This window comes from Scophthalmus maximus, chromosome 3 (genome assembly GCF_022379125.1).
Source record: "Scophthalmus maximus strain ysfricsl-2021 chromosome 3, ASM2237912v1, whole genome shotgun sequence".
Classification (NCBI taxonomy): Eukaryota; Metazoa; Chordata; class Actinopteri; order Pleuronectiformes; family Scophthalmidae; genus Scophthalmus; species Scophthalmus maximus.
The window spans coordinates 8010237-8029230 of record NC_061517.1 but is presented as its reverse complement, the minus strand read 5'-3'; the positions used below and the strand labels follow the sequence as shown (position 1 = coordinate 8029230).

The 18994-nt window shown below is 44.0% G+C and overlaps 3 protein-coding genes across 8 annotated transcripts in view; 2 read left to right on the top strand and 1 right to left on the bottom strand.

Annotated features, from left to right (window-relative positions):
- Window positions 1-232: 232 nt before the first annotated feature.
- On the top strand, window positions 233-4439 carry fbxw12 (F-box and WD repeat domain containing 12). The gene is made up of 10 exons (XM_035645084.2): window positions 233-427; window positions 540-577; window positions 675-841; window positions 970-1094; window positions 1647-1853; window positions 1941-2105; window positions 2295-2505; window positions 3245-3426; window positions 3524-3654; window positions 3832-4439. Exons 1-10 carry the CDS (start codon window positions 329-331, stop codon window positions 3929-3931), a joined length of 1425 nt encoding a protein of 474 aa, XP_035500977.2. The 5' UTR covers window positions 233-328; the 3' UTR covers window positions 3932-4439.
- On the bottom strand, window positions 4263-8873 carry ptpdc1b (protein tyrosine phosphatase domain containing 1b). Its single transcript, XM_035645088.2, has 9 exons — window positions 8838-8873; window positions 7684-7898; window positions 7446-7526; window positions 7158-7276; window positions 6923-7060; window positions 5842-6830; window positions 4890-5072; window positions 4694-4804; window positions 4263-4589 (listed from the first exon to the last, which is right to left on the bottom strand). The coding sequence occupies exons 1-9, from the start codon at window positions 8871-8873 to the stop codon at window positions 4455-4457; spliced, it is 2007 nt and encodes a 668-aa protein (XP_035500981.2). The 3' UTR covers window positions 4263-4454.
- Window positions 8874-11768: 2895 nt separating this feature from the next.
- Window positions 11769-18994, top strand: part of LOC118316650 (protein bicaudal D homolog 2) — a 42675-nt gene continuing 35449 nt past the window's right edge. For 4 of the 6 annotated variants that reach the window (XR_004795240.2, XM_035644674.2, XM_035644673.2 and 1 more), the window contains exon 1: window positions 11769-12329. Coding sequence is in view for 5 of the 6 variants with exons in the window: in XM_035644674.2 (XP_035500567.1) it covers window positions 12090-12329 (240 nt within the window). In the remaining variant the exon portion in view is untranslated. The remainder of the gene's footprint in view (window positions 12330-18994) is intronic. The other 2 variants (XM_047330918.1, XM_035644675.2) reach the window with 2 other exon arrangements.

Sequence of the window (18994 nt, the reverse complement as noted above, 5' to 3'; positions counted from 1 at the left end):
TCCCTCTAAAACAGACACAGACGAAATAATACTTTTGTCCACTCTCCCAGGCAAAGTAAAACGAAGAAACACCCTCCTATCGATTCTGTAACGCATCTGGTGCGCGCGGCCTGTGGTGCGACTCCAGCCCGGGTCGCTCTCTGGACCACCTACCTTGTGTTGTGGCGACATCTGGTGGCGTGAACGAGGCGTTGCAGGCCAAAAAAACAAAGCGAAACAAACCACGTCCTTTGACCCTGCATTCTTCCCGTAGATTTCGCAAACTTTGTGTTTCTCATGTACAGTGGGAAGATTACTGGCGAGACAGTGTAACATTATTGACGTCAGTATGGACACACATCACCAACACTTGATCGGCGACTGCCTTATCCATATTTTTACATTTCTCACCGAGGACGATCTAATCACTGCCTCGCGCGTGTGTACGGTAAGAGGAGTGCGCGACTTGCGGAAGTAGCCGCGAGACAAGTTGTTTCTAATGAAACACTTGGTTCAGAAGTGTCTGATCTGTGTGTCCCATCACATCTGTGTGTTTTCAGGATTGGCATGAAGTGGCAGACACTCCTTGGTTGTGGAGGTGAGTTGTCTCTTGCCTGCGTCTATACATAATAAAACGAGCCGGGCTGATGCCTCTTGTAAATAATGGTTGTGGTGAACACCCACCGCCTCCTCAGGAGGCTGTGTCTGCAGCGATGGGCCTTCTGTAACCCCGCCGTGCTGGGCGGGGGACGTGTGACTCACCCGTGGAAGACTTACTTCCTGCGACGATGTCACTTAGAGATGAAGATGACGAAGGGGCGGTCAGGAGGCTACACCTGCAAAAGCCTCAGAGGACACACAGGTAATCCGGTCTCACCCTGGAACCACGACTCCATTTGGATTTGAATCCCTTAATATTATTATTATTATTATTATTATTATTATTATTATTATTATTATTTAAATATCTGCCATGCATTGTCCCACCAGGCAGGGTGGTGGGCTTGGTGTATCTGCAGGGGAACTCAGCCCAGCATCCCGACCTCTGGAACAGCGGCGCCACGGTCTGCAGTGCCTCGACCGATGGTACAGTTCGAGCATGGAACATCCAAAATGTAGGTGCAACACCTTCAGCATCACCATGCATGCTCAGTGGTCACGTTAATAGGATTTCTTCCCCCCCCCCCCCCCCCCTTGTTTGGAGGCACAGAGATTGATTGTTAACCTCAGTTTGATTAGTTTTCATTTGACTTAAGTTGGACATTTGTCCAGGGCAAATATAACATGAATAACTGACTCAGAAAACTCAACATTAGGTGACACATTTCAATCCTTATACTTTCATTATCTAAAACATAGACAATGCATTTCCAAGCGACATGTTGTTGTTTTCTCAGATGCCACAAAGTAAAGTCAGCAGTGAAAGTGTTTGAATGCGGCCAATCGTACTGCATTCCCCCGTTATCTACAGTAAACCCGTGACATGCACTGCCTTCATGTGCCACTGCAAGACACACGGATGCAGGTTTCATTCCAGCAATGCCTCTCTAAAACAAACTCTCCAGCAGTTGCCCCTGCTTGGCTGCAAGTTGCAGGTCATTTGCAATAAATACACCGAGGTATTTAGGTGAAGTGGCAGTTTTTTTTCTTCTCATTCTCTCTCTCAGGGGGAGCTTCTGTGGTGCAGCGCCGTGCAGAGTCCTTTGACAGCGATCGTAACAGATGAACAGCGTGACGTTGTGATCACAGCGGACTCCACGGGCCTCATTAAGACCTGGCAGGGCCAGGATGGCCAGGAGGTGGCCTCATATTCAACTGCATCGCCACACTGTACATTACTCCAGTACAGTATCAACAACGATTGGTTTCTCGCTGTAGGTAACCTCAGAGTTTCCTGTTTTGTAAACCAGTAAAGTACTATAAAAGAAGTAACTCGTGCGTTTCATGATATTTTCATCCAGGTCGGAACCAGTCAGGGATCTGTGTGCACGCTAGCTGATTCGGCTTTGACTGAAAAGTCCAGCGTGAAGGTGTGTGACACCTTTAAAGTCAACATACTCCTAGTTTCACCCAACAAGAAATGGATCACAGCTGGAACCAAGGACAGCGATGATTTGAGTCCCAAGGTATTTCTTGTTGTCTTTGACAGCCTGTCTACTATTTGTTTTCCCTACCCTGGTCTTTTCTCTAATGTTTTCTTTGACCGCGTTACCTCTGTCCAAAGGACACACTGGGAAAATGAGTGTTCACAGATAAGAACGGTGAAACATTAATGCAGATTTTGTAGATTTTTCTGTTGTGTGGTTCGTTGCCAGGTGATCTACACTGAGAGTCTGATCTCTCCGTCTGAGGACGAAGATCCTCTGTGCCGGGCTGTGCCAGTCGCTGGGTGCCAGGCTGCTGTCTTCATACCCACCCAGCCTGCCAGACTGGCTGTCATCCACCGCACCGTGCGCTCAACCAACAAAGCCCTCACTGTCTTCGATGTCAGCGTTAAAAAGACAAAGTATAAGTCAGATATCCAGGGTGAGGACAGAGATGTGTGCAGATTGACGAGTGATATGCTTCACATCTGACACTGAGTCTCTTAATAGGTATTAAATTTAAAAAATAACATTAATTTGGTGAATCAGTCAAGAAAAATGGGGTTTTGTTTTTACACAAACTGATGAATTTCATCCACTTGTAATTTGTTTGACTGGCAAATCATCACTTCAAGAAATGTCTCATACAACAAAACAACAGTAGAGTTTAATAATATTTTTTTTATTTGAGTTTTTCTCTTTTATGTTATTTACCTCAGCCCCAATTCTATTATACTTTATTTCATCCTCACACTTTCCCCCGGTGCTGCTACACTTTGTGCTGCTGTGTCGATCCTGAATTTCACCTACGGGGGATCAATAAATGTTCATCTTATCTTATCTTATCTTAATAGAATGAAAAAGATTAACCTGCTTTAACCTGTCAGCTCCTCAACATTAGACTTGTTCCTTGACTCAATATTGATGTTCAACAGACACTGAGAGAAAATGCATCCATAGATGGGAAAGAAACGTTGAATAAGGGAGTCTTCTCAACCGTAAATCCTGTCACACTCACTGTCGTTGTGGATAGTTTGACACACATGACTAAACATGTTCTCTGTTTTATGATTTACCATCGCAGGATGGCTCCTGCGGTACAGTTCAGCGGCTTTTAATGATGGATTTCTTCTTAAAAGGAGACTTGTGCTCTTGTAATTTTGAATCTCTTCTCATCGTAGTCCAGCAGGTGGAGTCCTTCCCCCTGTCGCTGAACACCAGCTCGTCACACATCCTCCTAGAGGCCAAAGACAGCAACTGCCTGGTGCTGGCGGCTGACCAGGAGCTGTGCGTGTACTCTCTGAAAGGAGCCCTACTCGCTCACTTCAAAGAGCACACCATGTCCATCGCTTCTATATGTATGGTAGGCTGTTTTCTCATTTGGATTTCAAAGGGATTTTCCCCTTTTGCCTGTGTGAACAGAGATAAGTAGAAGTGTGTATGTGTCTTCACATTGACAGGATAGCTTTCGCGTGGTGACGGCGTCGCAGGACCTCTCCCTACGAGTACTGACGTGGAAAAACGACAGGGACAACGCGCTGACTCTAGAGAGCAGATACCACTTATTGGGAGGCTCTCACACAATGTCCAGGTAGTGTGCCACGTGACATCTCTGTCTGCTGTAGCAACGCATTAGTCGTTTATCTCATTACTAACTGAACGCAGGTATTTTCAAAGTTCAACGTATTCTCATTATTACTACCTGACATTCGCATCATCCTTATGTTATTCATTTTGTGACTTCTGTGCTTTGTGCCCTGTGCACTAGAGGGTTCGCTCATGTTGCCTGTGACTACACCAGCATCGTGGCCTCAGTGGAAGGAAGAGATGGGAAAGACGTGTTGAAAGCTTATTATTTCACCTCCTGAGCGTCACACACAAAAAAAGCTCCTGCATGCCGTTTGCACAACTCACTGGAAGGAGGAACATATGCTTTTATTATGAAATGTTCGTCATAGACTGTGTAGCAATATGATGTTCCCTGGTAGGTTTGTGACAACAACAAAAAAGAGAATGTTACACCTAATACAGTTGAGAAACACTATGTTATGGGAAAAGCAGTGATACACTGTGTGGTACAATTTGCTTATGAGGAAAATGTTCTTTAACTTATGGAGCTGAGGTATTCACTGCTGAATGTGACAGAGTTTAAGGCATGTAGTATAGCAAGAGAATATTCTGGCCACCTCTTCTTTAATATGTTGCCTCCACTCACTACCGACGTAAAATAATACTGAGGCAAGTAAGTAATGTCCTGGTGGCTGTAAACTACATACCATATATGTTTGTATACAGCCCACATAAAAAATATATGAGTAAATATTCAATAATTTTGTCACAAGGCACAAAATCATCCGTGTCTCTTTCATGCAATGCACCACAAACACATTCCTACGTTAAAGAGAAGGGAGACAAAGGTGCCCGATCTGTGTCGAAGATGTTCAAATATCTGTCTTCAAGGACTCGCCTTAGGACTGAAGTCATGGACTCGTACACTTTTCTCCCCTCCTCCGAGTCCCATTCCAACTGTTCAAAGGCAAACGAGGTTGTCAAGTTAAAAACAGAACGGGCGATGAGGAAATGAACTCACGGTTAAAGTGAAAATAATAGGGGGGTTATATTTTTCTCACCCAGGTGAAAGCCTTGACCGTACGATTCAGGAAAGCGTCTTCAACCTCTTCTGGTATCATCAGCATGTGAGCCATGCAGTCTAGTATGCACATCACTGTTTCTCTAGGAGCCTGGGAAGAGGTGACAGAGAGTAAAGCTAAAAGAATGGAAGGTTCCGTTTATCAAGGGCGAATCGGCACACGAGTGACCTCTGACCTGGTCGAGTGTGTCGAAGACAGTTTGAGGATCGGTGTGGTCGGGGTTCAGGCCTTTGGCTTCCTGAATGGAGATGACCGGCTCTTTGAGCTGCTCCAGCCATGACCACATGAGCCCAGTGAGGATGAAGGGATCCCGCTCCATACACAGCCTTTCCCATGCACCGCCCTGGTTCAGCTCCGCCTGCACACATCGGGGCAGTCCCTTTAGTCTCCCTGTATGTTTCCAAGGCAACTTATTCAGACGTGATGTTCTGTCGTCGCTGCTACGTGCTTGTCATTATAGTGTCGTGGAAATTATTATGGACATGGCAAGTCTTGTTTTAATCTTACCAACAAAGGTAGAACACAATTTCATATAATATCTCAGATAGGGCTGCAACACTCATGATCAATTAATCTGTCAAATTAATTTAGTCAATTCGTTGTTTGGTCCAAGAAAAGTTGTAAAATGTTAAAGAATGTCGATCAAGTTTCCCGAATCACAACATGATGTTTTGTTTCGTCCACGAGGAGCAAAGAAAATTTTAAAATATTCACATTTAAGAAACTGAAATCAGAGAATTTCATAAAAACTACTGAAAAGCAATTCATTGATTAATAATTTACTAGTCAATTACTGGTTGATCAATCGATTCATTGTTGCTGCTCCAATTTCAGGTTTGTGTATGCCAGTCACTGTGTGTGTGGGTTAGGGGGTCGTTGTCGTTTGTAACTCATCAGTTTGTCATGTAGAAAAACACATTGCCAACTCTAAATGTCTGTCAGGGGGTGAACTGCACCTTTTGGATTGTAAGTATGCAATGAAGCCCTTTGTTGTTGTGGCTGTGAATAGTAGATTATCATGAACCCCTGGTGTTACTGACATTTTAGCGTAACATCAGTCTTTTTGATGGACAGATTCAAGCAAATCTTAACTTGATTTGACTATACCGCAGGTACGGGTCAGTTACCTGCCAGGCTAAGACTCTGCTCTTGTGCTCTTCCCTCCCATCGAGGAAAAGGTCCACTGCCAGCGCCTGTGCCACCAGCAGCCTCCTGCTTTCCAGGGACAACTCTGTCTGCAGGGTGATGAAGGGAACCTCAGACTTCTCCGAGTGTTCTTCCTTTTTACCTCGAGACCCATTCACCTCTTCCCTCTGCTCTGCCTTCCATCTGGACAACATGTTGTCCTTTTTAGTACGTCCGTGGTTGTCCATGGACTCACTACGTTGGATGGATTTCCGCTTCACTTTGTCCAACAATATGCATCCGTCTTGGTTTTCTACATTCTTGATTTGCCACAGTGAGCCCGTTGAGCCGTGTGAGGCTTCAGATGTGTTGCTATTCCAACCTCCACACTGGGATGCGGCAGCCATTTCAACATTATCCTGGGACAGGGATCCGAGAGGCTGCGTGAGAAGATTGAGCTCTGAGCCCAGTCGTCTCAAGTCGGACTCACTGTAGCTCAGACTTTTGCGGTGGTAGAAGATGGGTGGTTCGTGGAAATGTCTGGGTAAGGTGGGCGTACCTGGTAAGCGGGGTTCCTTCGCAAACAACCGAGGACCCAGCTTCTCAATGACGCTGAGGGTCATCTCTATGTCATGACTATCAGGGGCCTCCAGAATGTCTTCCTCGATCACCTGTCGATTCTCTGAAATGTCCATCAGCAGTCGTGACACGAGCTGGACAATCTTTGGAAGATGCCTCAGCTCCTTCCTCTCGCAGCCATGCAGGATGTGTCTCTGACGGTTCAGGTACTGGGACAGTGTGACTGGGTTGGATTGAAGCTCTGCACAGGAAAACACACTCCTCAGAGGGGCGAGGAACTGCACAAAGTCCCTGACACAACCCAGCTGACCTCTGGTCTGGATGGAACCGGGGCGCTTGGCACGCACGTACAAAATGGCCTGGTTCGCTGTCATTCTGGTAGTGTAGGCCAAGAAGCACGCTAACAGCACACCTGCAGGGAAGGATAGAGAACGCCTTCATTGTGTGATCATTAAGCAGGGGAAATTTTCAGACGGCTCATTACACCGATCCTCACGAACCCACCTGTTCGGCCGAGACCAGCGTGACAGTGAACCGCCGTCTTTCCCTCCTGCAACGCGAAGGCCATGACCTTCACCATGTCCAGCATGGTGGTGAGACTGGCCACGCCATAGTCACTCCAGCCAAAATTGTAGAAGTAGACTGCGAAATAATGAGATGTTGTCAGTGATGAGATGTTGTCAGTGACACTTTGTGCAACACGACACATTTGTGTATAAATTGTGCATGAAGCACGTACTGTTGTTCTCCATGAAAGCCTCTGGGCGGTATGAGAAGCCGCTCTCCGGCTCCAGAGGGTTTCCACAGCTGGCATGTTCGCCAGGTATCTGTAGGTTGATCACTGTTTTAATACCGTTCCTTCTCACACGCACGCACGCACGTACACAAACACACACACACACACACACACACACACACACACAAACAGAGAAATTATTATATAGACGTTATTATTCTCATCTCCATAGATGATTTTCATACTCAGGAAGCTGCTGCGATTCCATGAATGAAACAAAGAAGTGTATACCTTCTGAATTGATCAATAATGTTATATTTCTCAATGATTTCTGTCGAGGGTCTGGACATGGCAAGAAGATAATCAGTGACCCTGAAATAACAGAAAAGAATCTTAATGGGATCTGCAGTAGGTAATAATCTGCATTTTTTTTTCTTGCTTCAACAACCTTAGTTTCAGAAAAAAATACAAAATTGAAAGAAACAACAAACAGCTATAGCTGCTACTGAGGTAGGAGAAACAGGCGTACCAGGACGAGTAGAGGCCTTTTATAGCTTGTTGGTCGTCGCTCCAGTGACTCGGGTTGTCATACTTGCAGTCTGGACCTCCACAGCCGAGTGAGCATTGCATATGTGCAGGGACGACATAACGTAAAGCTTCTCCCACTATGGTGTAGTTCGCCCTGGGGGCTCTGACTGTTGTGGTTGGCGTTGAAGGGTGGGGATGAGAAAGGAAGAAAAAAATCTGATCTTACACAAAGTCTTCCATCTAAAATTGTAAGTAATACAATTTCGGAAAAACTTTATTGTATTTCCTTGTTCTCAAAATGTGAATTAAAGCTTAGTGGTTTCTCAGCAGAGAAATGTGAAATACTTAAAATCCCATGAGAAGTTTGAGATGCTCAGACTGTAAATCAAATGTAGGTGGTTCTGCAGCACCTAGTTAATGGAGATCGTGTGTGGGGAGTGTCTAAGCCTTGCCTGGCATCGCGAGTTGGTCATCAGAGCATTACCCTAAATATATCTACTCCTGTGGCACATTTGATGAAATGATCACCTGTAAATACATTATTGTTGCTGACAAACTAATGGACTTTTAGTCATTGACGTTTATCGAGCTGTCTTCTTCACCAGTCTTACTTACGGTATTCCATCAGACCTCCACCTCTTGTCTTTGCCTGGAGTGCCATATGAGCAGTCATTCAGACTGACATCCACAGTCATAGCAAAGCCTGCACACACAAATATCACATCATACACACTGTCGGGTGCTCTCTGTAGACAATTGGTGCTGATGGATTTATCTCCTGAAATACAATCTGGAAAATGCCCTAAATACTCAGTCCTCTGCATTAAATGTTAGTCTTTTAGTCTGCAACTATATGTGACCAGTGTGTTTCCCACATGACAAGACAAGTAAGAGTGAACCACTCGGCTCAATCCAAGATCAGCATTACAGATCATATTCACACATAAAGCGGACATAATCCATTTTAAGGGATTGACTATCTGCTTATCTGCTTAGCAGATAGTTTTGACCTCAATACAAAAAAAAATCACAATCACTCTTCTAACGTGCAAAAATAACTAACCTGAATCAGCAAACAAGGAAAGGAATAAAACTAATCTAACAATACGCACAACAGAATAAAATCAATGTAATCAATGCGAACAAAAGATGTACCTGTGTAAAGTGGGACGAGCTGCATGTGTCCACCATCTCAGGACAAAAATGTCTCTCGGCCACAGACGCCAACATTTCTGACATCAACCTCCGCAGCTCTGACGTTGTCGTTGCCTCTCCGGCTCTTTGGGAAGTCAATCCTGTGGCCTCGCTTGATTTGATTTGTCTCAGATTAGCTCTGTTTAGCAGGGTGGGGGTGATACAAGCATCCACAGCATCTTGTGCGCTCCTGTGCGGAAAGACATCTCATCTCACCGGGATGAAGGATAAGAAAACTGTGAATAAATTAAGTATGTGTTGAGAAATTGCAGAGATTGTGTCCTTTATAATCTTTGTAATTTCCTCCATGCACGGGCTCTGTCTTCTGCCCTGGGGGGGGGGAGCGTAGTGCTATTCCTGACTCCTCCTGGATTAGACTACTAATCTTGTTACTCTACGGGTATAAAACTGAGCACCCACTCCTCAACTAAAACCAATACCGTGACCACATGACCGCTGGCTTCTGCTGGACTGTCATGAGCTACAATGATGTACAATGTATTCTGTTTGCCAATGCATGTACTGTCATCATTTAACATTTAACAACTATGGACCTCAACAGTTTCTCATCGTGTCGACTCTTTGTTGGGAATAAGTACAAATAGATTTACGATTTTTGTTATGAGAGGGTTCATCTAATTTCTCATATCTAAAGCAAACTTAAACTCTCCTGCTCCGCTGCTGCTGCAAATAGCTGGCTACTCATTGACATGGCAAGTAGATAAAATGTGATTGGCTTACCCTGCGCCTCACTAAAGCTGGTTAGGTTTAGTTTACCTAAGAGAGATCAGGTTATGATGTAGAGCATGTGGCGAGACTTAACAGCCAATAATCCCAAAGCTATGCTGTAGACCTTTTTAGACATCAAAAGCATGTATAGCTATAATCTATAGACGTAAATCTTTCTGCTCACACAATCATCATATTCTTCATTAAGTCCATTTTTATTATATGGACAGGATTTTAGATTTCTGCTTGTACTAAATTTCTTCTTGTATGTTTATCCTAACATGATACTGTGTTTTACCGTCCCGCTAAGTGCTTTTTATTTGTAGTACTAATTCTGACTAATAGTATATCAAACTATTCATACATCTGAAAATTCTTGGATTGTTCTTTACAGATCAAGCAAATAATTCAACATTATAATTAACATTGTCTGTCAGCTAAAACTGTGGAGCTCAGTTTGGCTGTGAAGAGGAAAGAACCAATCAGCATCATGATAACAGGTATCAGAGGAACACGAACAAAACTCTCTCTCTCTGTGTCAGTAGTGATTTGTGAGATGAGATAAGGCCCAGAGTAAATCACAGGCATGTGATTGTAAGGCATGTCTCACCAGTCTGATACCATGACAGAGGAGTACAGGGACCAGAGCCAACCTTAGGGTGCTGTCATGTGATTCTGACCAAGCGTGCAGGTCATAGATCTATATATATTATTTATGGTGCAGGTACAGTGTGAAGCCAATAAACAAAACAAGACAGAGAGAAAACCAACCAATATTTTTGATAAAATATAGAAAACAGAAATCATAACGCTTTAATATCAAATTCTAGCTCTGATGAGGTTTCGTATGAGGTACTAGGTACTAAGAAAGCGAGAGATAGTTTTCCATTCCTTTTCCATTCCGTTGTCTGAAACGTTGTGTATAGCAGATAGAATATGGAAACATATGGATAGAAAAAAAGAGCATTTACACCAAGCAAATCCAGAAACTGTTTATGATAAAGCATAGAAGAGGCGGTCAGTATAGGCAGGAAGATTTTATGCAATTCTGTCTGCAAAAACAGATAAGTAAATGGAGATTTAAACAGGATGGATAATTAAAGAGAGAGTGTTAGGACCAAATGAAACCAGTGTTCATAGTCACAAGAAACCAATCCAAACGAAATGTGTCTTGTGATCTCTTCAAACCAGCTTGTGATGCTTTAGATTTTATTATACGGTGAGTACACGCTTATCTCTAACCATCAAAATAATAGATCTCTTCTAGCCTCAAGTCCACATCAGTAAAATTCACATATGTTATCAACGAAATCAAGTTACAGTAACAAAAGTAAACTGTAGTAAATTGCACCTATTTTATTTGTATAATATAATGTTATGAAATTTAGTCTTAAACATATTTTATATGTTTATCATCTGACAACATCTGTTTACTCATGATGATGAAGACTTTTAAATTAACTTTTTTTAAAAGATGATTTTATTGATTTTAAGCTCATTTTATAAACATATACAAGATAAATCAGGTAGTGTCATAATGACTGTATGTAATGCATTTCCTCAACTGAAAATAATTCATGAATTTTCCGACAGGTGGCAGCAGATATACACGAGGCGACTGCTTCCGAGGACCCGTGAACTTGTCTGTATGTTCTATTTCTATGAAAACTAGCCGCTTGGATGGTTATTTCCGCGCTCCACATAAGCAAATAACCGAAGCCTGATGGGAAATGAGTTCACTTCGTGGCGTCGGTAGACCGCAGTGTATTCGCGTGTCCGTGCTAAAATACTACATTTCCCATGAAGCACTTCGGCTCTGTCACAGCTGCCCCAGCTGGTTGCGTAGGTGCGTTTGAATTCAGTTGAACCGGCCGTTCAGCTGTTTCAAACAAGCCGGTGTCCGTAGCGTGAAGGACCGGAAACAAGCGAATCAGACTTCAAAATAAAAGAAGAGTGTTTTGATATTTGTGGACAATATTAACATATTTTCACACTCTGCATGTCATTCTTTTAAATATATATATATATTTCTACCTCATAAAATAAAACATACAGAATAAACCCTCACCTACGCACAGTGTAGCGTCTATTTTCCCCTACGAGCGTTTTATTCTGAAGGCGAGAACCAGAAGTTGTACATCCCGTCTCTTGTCTTGGCAGTCGGCACTCCAGCTCTGGCGCAATCGCTCCGACACGCCGGGGGAGCGGAGACGCAAAACGCAGGACCTCAGCGATGGAGCAGTGACAAGAGGCAACTGTGAGACTCCCCCGTCGGAGAAAACAAATCACAGTCACCTACATGACCAAAGAAACGAGCCCGGCAACGAGAAACGTAAGCGTAACAATCATGCAATTCAAGTACCGACGAATTTGAGCGACCGCTTCTCCTTCAAGGTTACGCCGCTTGAAGACGCCCCGACATCCCGACCCCCCCCCCCCTTGTCGCTCATCAGCTGGCGAACGTCGCCGCGGTTGCCGACCACCATGTCCGTGGAAGATCGGGGATACCCCGACGCGATGCTGCTGCTGGAGGCCGGGCCGGAGTGGATGCGGGCCGAGATCGAGCGTCTGGCCCGGGAGCTGGGTGAGACCACGAACGAGAAGATCCAGGCGGCGGAGTACGGGCTGGCGGTGCTGGAGGAGAAGCAGCAGCTCAAACAGCAATACGACGACATGGAGATGGAGTACGAGGCCGTGCGGCAGGAGCTCGACCAGCTGAAGGAGGTGAGCTGGTAGAAATCACAGAATAGACCTGAGAAAAAACAGTATTATCAACTAAGTGTGATAGGTCTTACATCAACCATGAACCTCATGTTATAAACCTATATGTAAATAATGAGGTTTTATTTTCATTCACAGTAACTGTATGATTTCCATTACTTCAATATCCTAGACATCAGCTTTAAAGCTGCAGTCTACATGTCATCCTACAAGGTCAGACACTGCAGGATGAGGAGGGGATGCTGCGCCCCCACCCCGTCTCTTGCTCGGGGTGTCCCTCATTGCACCACCACCACCTTTTATTTATTTATGCAGCTCATTCTTCAACATTCCTGCCTGACTCACAGTGAGTGTATTATAGGCCTGGTTCTGTTTCCTTTCCCCAACCGCTGTCATGTCTTAATCACATGTAGTTCTGCCTTCTGTACATACATGGCCATCATTACAGGCACATTTGACTGTACTTTGCTGTGCATGGTTAGGTATGAGACATAAAAAGCAATCTGAGTCATTCATTTTGACCAAGTTTGTTTGTTTGTGTCTAATTCTGGACTTTTTTTGAAATGAATGTCGGTGTGTCTTTCGGCTCAGACGTGTCTTCCCTCCTCTGTGAGCAGGCAATACCAGTTTAGCTGAAAGGGGCGGGAGTAGGTTTGAATTTTTGAACCTTCCCGCTCACAGGAAAGAGGGATGAACAACCTGCAGAGGAAACTAGACGAGGAGTTATGACCTCTTGGGAATGGAAAGAATGTTGAGAGTGACGGTTCGAGCTGGGCCAGAGAGGCAGATAAAGGAGGTGTCTGTTTTTCCAGACAGTGGCCGGACTTATTCCCTACTGTTGTATCGCACCCTGTCCAATTTTCTTGAGCAGTTTGTCAGTGTCTTGTGATCTAGATGGAGACGTATGGTCTCGAGAGTGACGTTAAGAACACAGTCCCGCCAACCGTTGCGGCCTCTGATTCTTTCTGTGCCTACAGTTCCCACTTTAACACCGGCTTGTTCACGGTTGCTCACATCCTCCTTTTGACATCTTCCTGTTTAATGCAACCAATAGATGATATGGCTGAGTTTGTGGTAAACCCCCTTCTTGCCAGAAATGTGCTCATCCCTCCCATGGGTTTTTGTGCTTTGCAGGGGAGAGTATTTCAGCTCTCTGCCTCTCCCTCCTCTCCCCGTCCTGTCCTCCGGTCTTCTTCCCTCTAATGGTCGCTGCTATTGCAGAAAGGAGGAGGTCTCAGGGTTGTCTCAGCAACTCCTGCTCTGATTCCCATGCATTTCTTTTGGCTAATAAGGCCGAGGTCTGGTCTGCCACAGAGGAATGCCAGCAAAAAGCTCTGAATAGAAGAAACAGACTGGAAACGGTGTAAAAGAGAAACCATGGCGGCAAACAGAAAAGCGAATGGAAAAAAAGAAGCAGTGGCATTTTGTGGAGATTTTTCATGGTTTTTCAAAATATTGTTTCAAAACTAAAAGGGGCGCTCCCATTGTGAGTCTGGTAGGACTCTTGAGTTGTGTCTGTTCTTTCTTACTGTGCCATTATGAGGCACAAACATCCATCTGTGTGGGCAATAAACTTGATTGTTTGCTAAAAGCTGTGGCAGGGGTTCTTTCTTTTGCCTTAGGCTTGGGTTATGCTGGTTGTAGATCACAGATCAGCTGTTTCAGTTTGAAAGACCATAGCTATGGTCCTTTCTCCTTCTACCCACCCCCCAGCCCAGCCCCTGTTTGAAGGGCAGAAGTGATGCTATCACAAGAGCAATACAAACACTTGTCTTCTGACATCCCTCTCTACTTCCTCTTTATTGTCTGCAGGAGAACAGTCGGTAATGGGGGAGCGAACACATGATAAGATATTGTCGCCACAGTGTCTGGATTGAGAGCTTATGTCAGTGGTGGGTTTCCACTCATATAATGCAAGATATGGTGACAAGACAAATGTCCTATTAATCAGCATCTCGCCCTTGCTCTGATTTCTGGGTGTTTTTCGAGTAGGCAGGTCAAACTGACAAGTGTGACTTTGTCTGTAGCTGTTGTTGCAGAACCTATTTGTCTGGTGAGGAGCAAATGTCATGTTGTCTTTGCCACCTGGCTACTATTTACACCATTGGCAGCGATGTTTGGAAATCTCTTTTCTTTTCAAAGACTCAGACACACTGGAATAGATTGTCTGGGAGATTTACAGAGTGTAGCTCAACACTGGATCCTCTCCAGTGACCCTAAACCTCTCATTTCACTTCCTGGTGTGCACAATCAAACACACAAGAAACAAAAGTTCAGATTTATTGTTCTTTCATAGCAATTTGAATGTCTTGTCCTTCTTTTTCTCAGTTTGGACAGAGATAGTCGATCAGAAATCATTGTGACAGTGAGCACATTTTCTCACCGTCATTTTCGCCAATCCTCACCTTTTTACTTCCCCTTGGACAGGACAGTAATATTTACACTCAAACACACCCCCACATACACACTCCTCCGGGGGTGGAAGATGGAGGAATTCTATGCACTGCTGTTGCTTAGTAACCTCACAGCTCTGTGCCTGAATGGGAACAGCCTCGGTGCTTCTTCAGCAGGTGCCGCTCTCTGAGTATGTACTCAGTTGGCTGTAAATTTATAGAACATTTACACATAGTAAATTGCTGGAAGGAACCATGCATTGGTTAATTGTATTCACAGGACGTTATTTTTATATGTATAATATATCTCACAGTCAAGCATCGGTCGACTCCTGCATGTGGGACACTGCCACCTCCCCCTTTCTGATCCACTTCACTGGTGTAGTACCACATAATGATTCTCTCTAGCATAATTTTTTTTGTACATTGCTATGAATATGTTTTTTCCCCCCCTCTCCTTATCCACCTTCTCCCTATAAAGCACACAGTAAGCTGCTCGCTTACTGATAAATACACCCCTGGCTGTTAATGATATCATGAAGCTGTGTGGACTTTTACCTCTTATCACCGTTTCAGCCGTAAGAGCACGAGGTGGTTTTCCGTCAGCCGTTGTTGATATTCTTAAAGTAAGCCACTCACAAATGACATCATGTGCCACACCTCCTGCTGTAAATGCGATTCCGAGGGCAGTGCCTGTTCCTGCGTAGAGTCTGTGCCTGTATGGAGAACGTGAGAGGTTTTGGTGTCTGTGCTGGACTTGATGTTAAGCCCCTCTGCCTTTCTTACATCTGCGTGAATGCAACGAGATAGACCACAAAGACATCATCTACCCAAAGACGGTAGACCCCACTGATCAGCTCACCTTTCCAGGCAGTCTGTAAGAGAAAGAAGCATTACATACACACTGGCAATATTTCAAAGGGCCGAGGGCTTTTTGGGTCCTTGTTGCATTGTGACCAGTGTGAGGGACCACACTGAAGTCATTCAGTTGCCCACGGACCCTGTTCCGCCGCTGCATCTCTCCTCTCAGTCTTTAGCGGCAGCTGTGTACTGTGTTGTGGAATTCAAACAGACAATCAGAACACTAAATATTGTTAAGCTCAGTAAAACCTGGGTTCTCTGTGCTCGGCTCACTGGCCCTTTGTGCGTTCGAGTCCACTGGGGTTAACAGGTCTTGGGTGTGTGTGTCACAGACGAAGAGTGGGTTAAACGCCAACAGAACACAGTGTATCACAAAGGAGAGCCAGTGAGGGGTGTCCCATTGTGGTTACATTTGAAAGGATTGGTCACTTTTGTCCCTTTTGAAATGGCAGATCACTAAAGGATATATCCCAATGTCCTTAAACAAAGATATCTGGTGTGACTCTAAACCCTCTCTGTGGTGTTAAATGGGTTGGATGCTGATTGGACGTCAGTAAAAAATACAAGGAGACAAAACCCATCTGGTCGCTTATATGAGGAGTCATAAATAAAGACAGGCTCATATTATTGGGTTGTCACACTGGGCCACATTTCATCAAGAGCTGCTCACCTCTGACTTCCATAATCTTTTTACTTCTTTTTATCACTTTTATCGTTTACTCATCCACTCTCGTAGCTTATCACAATCTCCCACTCTTATTAAATACCTAATTCAAGGCACCTTACACAGTCATTGTCTGTTTTTCCTCTATTTGTGGCCTATCTGCCAAAACCATTTCAGTGTTTTTTGGGGCATTCTGATCAGCCCTTTTATCCATAATGTCTTTAACCGGGCGGCAAGACTGCTGTTAAGGGGTAATCTTTTCTAAATGGCACTAAATAAAGTCCCAAATCCCCTACCCACTTGGCCTAAGTGGATGAATCCCAGCCGCTATGCACAGAGCTTACAGAAGTCTGGGAGTCTGCCAGGCCCAGCCACACTCATGAGCCTCCATAGCCAGGGACAGGTAGGTGCGTTTTGGGGTAATGCTGCACACGGGCTGTCAGTTACTCTCGGGAAAAACTGCACGTTCCATTGTCTGGCCCAGTAACCTACTCCAATGGCTGCCAAGCTTAGCAGTCTGTCCTGAGAGCTGTCAGGCCTGGCAATCTTCAACATGAATCTCTGCCTCAGTGAGGATTTGCAAATTATTGTCAAGATCACCCACACAACCTTTTGCATAGTGTGGTCTGACCACAAGATCCACTCACATAGACTAATGAAGCCTCCTGTATCACAGAAGGAAGGCCATATGGTATCCCAAAGTAATGAAAAAATCATTCCGCCTATTTTTAGGTATAGTAGCCCACCACTAATCCGTAACGATTTTAGGAGCTTTTGTCCTCCGCTCTAATAAACAGAAGACCATCGGCACCAATCAGCAGTTCAAGTAGAGGCCACATTTACTCTGCAGCACTAGTGGCTGGTTTTTGGGCGTCATATTTAAAGAGTGGAGTGTTTGTGCTGTGTGTTAAAATGAAAAGAACCATGCCTTTGTTAAGTCCTGCATAAGCAGGGGGTGGTGTTGGAGTTTATTGAGTGTTTACATGACTTAGGTTCCTTAATAAAGTCTGTCCACAAGCCTGTCAGATGTTGCTGTGGCCTGCTGAAAGAAGAGTTCAATTTTGTTCCTGTTCTTGGAAATATTTTGTCTGCGTCATCAGGCCACACTCAGAGACAGTGCCTTCTGGCTACGGTAAATATGGATGAAGTTATTAGGTAATCTCCATACAATTTCACCCAAATGCAGCTGAACAGCAATGAAGTGGAAGATTTCTTTTTGAGTATTACTTGATCCCACTTATTATAAATCCCGCAGTGACAGTTATTACCCATAGTTAAATGTATTAATTTTGAAATGCCCAATACAAAGACTTCTGTCAAAGAATCACAGAAGTCGAAAGTGCATGTAGTGAAGCGGAATGGCAGCCCCGCAGGGTCATGATTGTAGAGGTGTAATCCAATTACTGAAGACTAGGGCCAGAAGAGGCAGGAGGTCCAGGCTAAAAGCAGGAGATGAGATCATCGTAATGACTGTAGGAGGCCATTCTGCAGTTTCCTTTCTCCGACACTGTATAATGACAGTAAAATATTGTAAATCTATCAACAAAGAAGCCTGTGTGCACTCACGTGGGTTGCCGTTGTGTGTGAAAGAAACAATGACTACTTATCCCTATTTTACATGTCCAGTTGTATTGTGTAGTTTCATTGTTTCTCTTGATTCCAATGTATTACTTTCGCCAGCTGACTAAACCAGCCTCTTATTTTTTATCTCTTTACAGCTATTTCTGGCTATTTTTGTTATGTTATTTCTTTTATTAATCAATTAAAGTTATTAGTGGGGGCTGTTTGGACTCAATATAGAAAAAAAACAACAACACATGAGCGTTTGTATTTGTTAACTTTGCTCCACAGTTTTACAGTATGTATCTCGAGACACTATGTTACATCATGTTTGAGATAGATATTCCTGTTGCCTGTTGAAACAAATGTTAGCGGCAGCCTATTAATGTCTGTTCAGTTCAGTTCAGGTTATTTTAATCAGCACAAGGTAGGGAAGTACTGTATATATATATATATATATATGTATTGAGACTTATTAAGACAAACAGATGTATCAGCTAGAAATGTGGGTAGAGTCCAAGTTTGTGACTGTCTGTATAGAACTCTGCACCGTTCCTTTAATAGAGTCTTTAGATTAAGGTCTGGACCAAAGTTCATGTCTTCGTTACATTTCATCCGGTTAGCTTTAATTTCACTTGGCAATTTAGTCAGCGGACTGAAGAATTTTGTATGACATATGTACATCCTGTCGTCATCAACCACATGGGCTGAGTCTACGATACTTAACAGTGATTGGTTTGTAGACGGTCATGTGTCTAACGTCAGTGTGTTGTCATTTCAGTGGGTAGTAGTCTTTCAGTTCGAATGGAGAAAATGAATGAACCGGTGTATTGAGACCACATACATCATGGTATTACTACCAACACTGAATGTGCCAAATGCTCGTCTTTGTCCTCCAGACATTATATCGGAGGGGAATGTCTAGTATGTGGACTGTATCAGATTGTCCACATATTACCTTCTCTGTTACACAACCCAAGCAGCGTGATCGGTACAGAATGACGCCATCACATGAAACATGTCAAAGGCATCTATTTCTTTGTGTTTTGACTATTTCGCTTCTGGCTTAAATGCTCTTACAGAGTCAAAGTTCAAAGAGTCAAAGCCTCCTGCTCCATCTAATCTTTCGTCTTCCTTCTATTGAAATCAGTCAGAACCAACCTCCTCTGCCCCTCCTGCTCTGCTTCCTG